Consider the following 8,243-nt stretch of genomic DNA (forward strand, 5'->3'; position numbering starts at 1 on the left):
AGTAGTTCTGAAAAGAAAATTCTTCAGAATACTTGATTGCATGAACATGAAGAGTAGTATTATAATAACATTACTCATTATTATAATTTTAATTTACATGTTATTTAGTGCTAAGTGATACATAAATTTTAATGTAATATATTAAATTTTTAACTTTCTGTAATATTCTTAAATTTATTTCAATGATTTGTTGGAATTATTTTTGAAACAATGAAATTACAACTAGTACGTGTACATAAAGGCATTACAATATTTATTTCAAAAAGAGCCACAAAATAGGAGATTCACAACTAAACTATCCAAACAGGCATACTGTCACCAATATCAACTTTCTCACAGCAACTTCTTCTGGCAACAGCTTCACAGCTGCTTCTTGAAACAGCTGAAGCTGCCCCAAATAGACCCTAAAAATATAAATCCACCAAGAAGAGGTTGACATTCTACTTGTTAAAATAAGAGAATGTTTAAGATACTAATAATACTCATTAATTATTCAATTGAAAAAAATTTTAAAAAATCTTCTAAAGCACCAGATAAAACAAAAAAATTACCTCTTTGTCGGTGAAATCATACTCTTTCGCAGAGCTTGGACTTAGCCTCCTTATGTAGGAGTACTTCTCATCAGGAAATGTGACAGATTCTTTTAGGGATTGTAATATCTTCAGTGGTGCAATGATATAATCAACCCTGGAACAAGTAGTAAGATGTGATCATATTACCAATTGTGAAGTCAGGCTAAATTGAAGATTAATAAAATTCAGTTTGCATAACGCACCCAAGAATGCCAAATAAGTCCTGCTTATTGCGAATTGCTGCAGCCATCAGCTTCGACTTGTATCCGTATTTGTGGATATAGTTGTATGTTTTGATTACCTGTAAAATCATGAAAATTTAATAACAAGTTTGTGGTCTATTACATCACAAGAAATACATAAACAAAATGAATTAGCTAAAAGATTATGCTAATGTTGATTATGACGATAAAAATGTCAAGTTTGTAAATAATACTTAAAGAAGCTGAAAAGCAGCTAAATGTTAAGCAGCTCCAAGAAAAATCTACACATTTTATGAAGCTCAAATGGTTTAGTTGCTTTAAGCATGTTAAAAGAACCGTTAAAATCCATGTCCTCTGCAAAAATTCCTCATGCCTTCTTATATCAAATTTATGGATAGAGCATTCAAAAACAGTCAGAGATTTATAACCATAATTGATTAACATTGCTTCCATTCACAATTACCCCTGGCTAGTGGAAAACATTTCTTAAAACACCCAAATAAATATCTTCTTCCTAGGCTTGTAGTAAAATGTGAAACAGATTATTTTCTTGCATCAAACGTCAAGTTGCAACGAAGTTTCTTTATAAGTTCTCAAGTAGAACCAATAATACAGTAAATGCGATCAACATAAGCATGTTCGATTAATGCAACAAAAATGAAGCTTCAAGAAATAACCTGGATGAAAAAAATCTTCTAAGGGTACTAATTTAACACCACTCCAAAACCTACCAATGCTGAATGCTAATCTGGGCCATCTGATCTCTCTTAAACTCATGACTGGTTGATCCATCATAACCTCCTTCGGCCTTTTTGTTGGAACAAAATACAATTTGTCCCACAACTTTAAAATTTATTAGCATCAAAATGCATGTTTCTCAAATAAAAAGCATGGATAATAGCGTAACCAGCAAAATCAACCACTAATCAGAAAAACAGAACACCCTGCCAGCATCATCTCGGAAGGTCCCCAACGTAATTTTATGGCAAGATGCAAGCACTGTGGAAAAACCAGGAGCTAAATTTATTTAGGAAGTTTCCATTAGATTTATGAATAAATGGCTCACGAGTAAAGCCTGAGTTGGTGATAAATTTATATGGCGACAGCATAAATCTACAAAGACAACCCACTGGCAGATATTAAGGGAAAAAAATAAATGAATAAAGCTGTGAGGTTCTTTCAAATAGGTTATTTTTCCCATGATTAATATTCCAGTATGGGGCTTCAACGAATATACCAACACGGCAAATTTGTTAACAGTATGAAAAAATAAAATAATCACCAGAGCTAATCCAGGATCTTGTCCTCCTTTACGAGCAGCTTCAATCTCGGGATCAGCAGAATGATTGCGAGCCCAATCCTAAATCACCATTCAAAAGTATTTATATCAAATAGTTGAAACAACAGTCAGATTTTAAAGCAGAAAATTACCCTAATTCTGCCCACAAAAATCTGGATGACTGATGCACCCGCCTGAGCTGCAGCCGCTGCTTGAGGGAAGCTGAATGATCAAGAAGATGAATAATGTCGAACAGTTAGAACAGACGGATTAAAACAAATCAAAAAACAAGATTTGGTTCCACAACATTTGATCATTCAACCGAATAACATCATCATCCATCCATTAAGTTGAACTTAATTCCTAAGCAATACTCTTTTTTATATACACCTAACAGCACACTACAAATTATCAGACGAGCGTACAATTAGAAGTAATATTACTCCCTATTACAATGTTCATTGGTAGAACTATGTACTAATTTTAGACCACGTTTTTTAAAAATTCCTTCATTGTTTAAACTTTCTCACTTCAGAAGAGGTCTTACAGATTTAAAATCGTGATTTATTTATAGTATATGAAGACAACTTCAAAAAAAATTTATTAATATTTTTATACCCAATACAAAACAATACATAATTAACGTTAATTTTTTTGTGGTATTATTATGATTTAAAGTTCTCTGATCACTCAATACATTTGAAAGATAGTGTTATCATTCATTCTGAATAGAGTGTTTTAGAACATAAATTAAAATAGAGCACCTAATAAATATTCAAAATACGCAAATGACTTAAAGAATCACCAAATTATATAAGATATGTTTATTTTGAGCCAAAACTTATTTCATTCTACAATTAAATCCCTCGACTTAATTAAATTTGATGTCTTGTGACTCTTTTTGTCCTTTATGTTGACCTATTTGATGAGTTGAGGGAACGATTGAAATCTGGAGTAAAAAATAATACAGTCTAAATGGTTTGAGAATGTCCATTTTTCCGGTCAAAATATTAGAGCTTCAATATCTACCCTAGAAAAAACACACCGCAATTCCGTTTGAACCATACTAGAAGTTAGATAACCATAGTATATTATGATAAAATTTTAATATAACGTAGCAAAAGATTGAATAATAACTCAAACTATCCTGCATAAATGCTTTTGTGCAAGACTCCGACTAAATCAAATTCCAGTGGCTTAAAAAAAGACTTGAGGAATTTAGTTTGTATATGTGTGTTTTTTGAAAAGGTTAGGACGAAGAAAAGAGCATATAAAGCAGAGGTGGCAATGGATTTTTACATTTTTATTTATTGGCAAGAGAAAAATCCAGTGTTGAGAAAAAATTAAAGAGTAGAGAGAGAGAGAGAGATAAACACAACATCATAATGAGAAAACTTTATTCTGCTATTGAAACAAATTGTAGCAAGAAGTCTCATCTCTAGTCACAAATGGAGGTAACAATGCACTTCTCCCTTGTCCAATGACACCTATTGATGCCAAACAACTAACGAAGGCACATATCATGCGAGAAAGCTCGAGAACGGGGCAGGCTCGGTCAAGCTCCCAACAGTATCAATAGCAAATGTTGAGCATTTTGAGAATGCGAACAACACCCAGTTAAATTCAAAAAGCTTTAAAAAGGAAAAGCTACAATATCAACCTTAATGGAGCACTAACATCGCATATTCATTGATTTGTATCTAAGAAAGAAAAGAAAACTAATAGAAGAGAAGGGTAGATGTGATGGAGAAACACGGAAAGAGTACAAGTCTTATGACAACATCTGGGAACATTTCAGATAAGCAAGTCTGATAGACAGTCAAGTAATAGTGACTATGAAAGAAAAATGGAAAGGGAAGAACTACGAAAGGACAAGAGCTTTTCCTCTGGAATCTCGGATGAGAGGACGATTCCATCTTTCCTGATTTTTGTGTGCTTGTTTGATCACAGGATTCAAGACATCAATGCAGCACTCATTTTAGTAAGTATAGAATAATGTCTTGGTAATATGATGGGTCTTTTATTTTGCTCGAGTCCTTTTTCAACTGTAAGCTTCATAATCATGTAATTCAATAATATCAAGAAAACAGCACGTCTTGTCAACATGTGTGACAGAGACAAAGCTCTAGTATGTTTCAGGCTAAATAAATATTATAGAAAAATTGAAAGCAAAATGAGCCGTGTCTTGGGATTTGAAGATAACGCTAAGTTATTACATACCTATAAACAAAAGTCAAATGCGTTTGTATTCCTTCAGCTTCAAGCAACCTCGAAGCTTCAATTCCCTGAAATACAGGGGAGATTTAACCAAGCATTAGTTTGTCGAGAGAGGATGATGGGAGGTCATCTTAAATATTAGAATTCTATCAATGAATCATTATCATACTTGCCAGGTCGCGGGAATTTTGAATAGGAGGCGCTCTGAAGAAACCCCTGCCTCATTATATAACCGCAACAGCTCATGCACCTGAAATTTTCAAACACAGGCAAATCATATTTAAATGGAAGTCAATGTTACCACAATACAGCAGAAGAGTTGTGAAGCATTTATTTCTTATCACGTAAGTTTATGTAAAAATTTTAACAAGATCAAGTGTAACACGCAAAAGATGATATCTTTCACTAAAGTTAAAAGTAAAATCGTATATTTAAAATCAGATTGTAGGTTTTCTTCTTTGCCGATAATAGAACACCCACTTTGACTTCAATTTTGGAGTTCAAAGACATCACTCAACCAAATGGTTGGTGGCAGCTTTTAAAGTAGACAGATGTTACAAAGCAGCAAAAAAAATCAGGAGTTCTTCCTATCATATTTTCTTTATTCAGTTTCGCTGCAATTGGGCCAGGAAAAAAAATGAAAACTAGCAAACAACCAATTGTCTGGTCAACTATTTATACAGGAGAGAAAGGCAAGAAAAGAAACAGCTTTCCATGCACTCATCTGGAGAAAGGAATATCAAAACCTTACTACCAAGCTCTTGGAATGACCCTGTGGGTGTCAGAACCTGTAGATAGAGCCCGGGATTGCACCTCTTTTGGCAACTAGTCTGCTTTATATCTTTTTTCACCCATCTCCTATGAACTCACATTTGGAGTCAACAATCACTGCTTCCTAATGCTAACACGAGAGTTGTTGAGTGCCAGACAGCATTCTCCTCCCCTCAAGATTTCGTTCAAGATTGGGGTCCTGCTCTGGTTCGGTAAGAATGGGCCCAGAAGACAACACTTATGTGACTCTTCCTTCAACCAAGGCCCAATATCTTGGCCACATCAGCCGAGACACCATGGCTAACAAGTCATACGGGTGTATAATTGAAAAACTCAATCGAGCAAAGACAATCCCTCCATTTTGTCAACACCAAACGAGTGGTTTGTAAGCTCTGCATACCATTTGAACGACATCTCGAAAAGGCCATTTATGAACTAACATCAAAGAAGGGCATTATTGCTCCCAATATTATCATGGGTCCCCTTGAAGAATGTCATGAGCATTTTGGGGTTATTAGTCTCATTGAAGATGTTGAATTTAGATATATTATACTATAATTAATGTTCTTTTCATAAAGTTTTCAGTTAGTTATAATAACCTAGCGATTATTGGCGAACTTGATGTCGAAATTGGTTGTTTGCTGGTTCTAATAACTTATGATAATATTTCAAGTTGATAAGAGGGCAAGAAAAAAATTTTAAGGATATTTATCCAAATAAAAATAATTTTAAGCTATGCATTCCAATCATGGACAATAAAAAGCTTGTCATGCATGAAAGGTTGCACGCTTAAACTTAGGTTCGGAGCCTCATGAATCGTATACAGTCCAATCAAGGACAATGACCAGCTTTATTTGGTGTGCAATGTGATAGATAATAACTACAATTTACTTTTAAAAACACATTTTGACAAATAATTTATACTATATGTTTGATCACCACAAATCATTAAAACAAAATTCCTGATCATGCTAAACATTTTTTATGAACTATGATGCGCATTTAACAAGGTCATAAGTAATCAATGGTTGAAATACACAATAATAATAATGTATTTTTGCACAGAGGCAATATTTTGAGCTAATCCATATTACAAAAAGCGTTTCTGCACAATGGCAATGATTTGAGCTAATCCATATTCTATCCTACGCAGCTAGTTGTATTTATGTCAAGATTTGTATAAATATTAGCACTCATTTCCAGGTTTAGCTGGACTGAGTCTAGTTGCTACAATTAGTCACGACACGTCTAAACAACAAAAGCATAACATCAGAAGCGTAGTACATGCCAAGAAAATGTTAATAAGGGCTTCATATAGAAGATTTTTGAATGGGAGATGACTTCTTCGCTAAATTTGTAAACCAAATTCCAGTATTTGGTCATTGAGAAAACAAGGATACTAGAAAAGAAAATCATGGATATGATTCTACCTTATGAATGATGCCTCGTGTGTCATAAGCAAGACGAGCATCCACTTCTGTTGACACCCGACCTGGGACTAATCCGGCCAAGTCAGCACCAACATTCACTAGAGCCTGCAAATGAAGAAAATGTATAATCGTTGCATTATAAGAAACAAGTACTAATCCCTCAAAACTACAAATCCTCAAATTCTAGCATAATAAGAATGACCTTGTTAAAGAAGCAGGTCATCCGGTCACTAGGTTCCTCTTGTTCGTAACATTCGCTGTTCGCCAATGCAATCTCTACAGCACTCTGCAACAGAGCCATTGTTTTTAATAATTTGAATAAGTAAATCATCTAAATCCGTGAATCGTGTGCTGATTAGATAAAACCAAAGTCACCAAAGCTCTGCACTTCCTCACCTTGAACCTGGTGTCTGGAAGGCTGCAAATTCCTAAAAGGAGCGAAGAGCTAACAGTAGCGGCCGTGGGAGGAAACCTGCACTCAAATCATGAAATCATCAGAAACACCGGACGCCAACTAAAGAACAGCTTATTTATTATCAAGTACCCCATACTTCTCAAAATCATCAAAAACCACTGTATCCGGAACTATCTCACTAAAGCTAGACACAGCATCCATTTCAGTTTTCGTTCCTGCATTTCGACTAATCGGAATCAAGCAAATACGATCGGATTTATTGGAGTGAATGAAAGGGGTATTAGTTAAAATCATACCAGTGCCAATAGAAGAAGAGGCATTTCCGGCTGATGCAAGGATTGTTGGAAACGATCGCCGGAAGTGGACCAGACGATTCGAAGGAGATCGTGCCGATCCGGGCCATTTGCCGAACTGCTTCAAGTTCAGAAAGCATCGTGGGAATGAATCAAACGCGGTAACAGATTGGAGGCCCAGACCAGAAGAGGGCTAAAGAAAAGAAGAAAACCTTCGGAGAAGAAGCGGGAGCGGCCAAGGTTGACGACGAAAACGAGGCTGACATTCTCGATGGCAACTAATCGAAGCAGAGATCGAGAACTGAACCCTCCTCAAATATTAGCAATTTTCTAAAAGCAATTTTACATGGATGCCACCAAATTAAATATATATGTATATTTTACATTGGACATGTATATGTATATATCTATACAATACACACACAGATATATATATATATTGTTTTTATATAACACGGTTGTCCTTAGAAGAGTTGCTAGTCATGCATGAGGAGAAGAAAGAGGCGAGAGGGTATTAGTGTTTGGGATGTAGGAGATATGTTGTGAGAGATTTATGTTACTGTTGTTTACAGGGAGGTAGGTTGGCACGGTTTCTGCAGCGGCTGTTGTGGTGATTAGGTGACTTGATATAAGGGGGTTTATAGTTGGGCAATTTGTGAGGTGAGATTGGGTCATGGGCAAAGTTGTTGCAGGTCGTGCGAGGAGTCTACTTCCATTTGTAATTTATGGGTTATATAGCATGTTGCCTGTTAACATTCAAAGTAACAGAAAACCAAGAGAGTGGAGAGGATGTTGATTTGTACACTCACTCGAGTAAAAGTACATTTGGCAATCAATCGATCTACAACCAGAGGAATCTCAAAAGTGCTGACAACATCAGATATATCATTCTTTGTCCATCAACATATAGGGAAATTGGGTATCTTAAACCATAATAAAACATTAGATAAATCTTCCTTAGCTGTTTGAAAGCAGAATATTTATTTTTTGGAAATGAATAGTTTGCTTCTTATGAACTAGAGAATACCTATAAAACTATATACATATCTTCCATTTAAAAAAA

General features: G+C 35.1%; 1 protein-coding gene across 1 annotated transcript; it reads right to left on the minus strand.

Moving 5' to 3' along the window:
• Positions 1-551: 551 nt before the first annotated feature.
• On the minus strand, positions 552-7,514 carry LOC110035498 (transaldolase; the record flags this gene model as incomplete). Its single annotated transcript, XM_020739725.1, is given in 12 exon segments — positions 552-687; positions 776-873; positions 2,058-2,135; positions 2,207-2,276; positions 4,275-4,339; positions 4,441-4,521; positions 6,473-6,577; positions 6,675-6,758; positions 6,869-6,944; positions 7,024-7,102; positions 7,184-7,298; positions 7,393-7,514. Coding segments are annotated over 12 exon segments (1,041 nt in total), but the record flags the coding sequence as incomplete, so codon positions are not given.
• Positions 7,515-8,243: the final 729 nt, after the last annotated feature.

The sequence above is a fragment of the Phalaenopsis equestris genome, unplaced genomic scaffold (assembly GCF_001263595.1).
Source record: "Phalaenopsis equestris unplaced genomic scaffold, ASM126359v1 Scaffold197874, whole genome shotgun sequence".
Taxonomy (NCBI): Eukaryota; Viridiplantae; Streptophyta; class Magnoliopsida; order Asparagales; family Orchidaceae; genus Phalaenopsis; species Phalaenopsis equestris.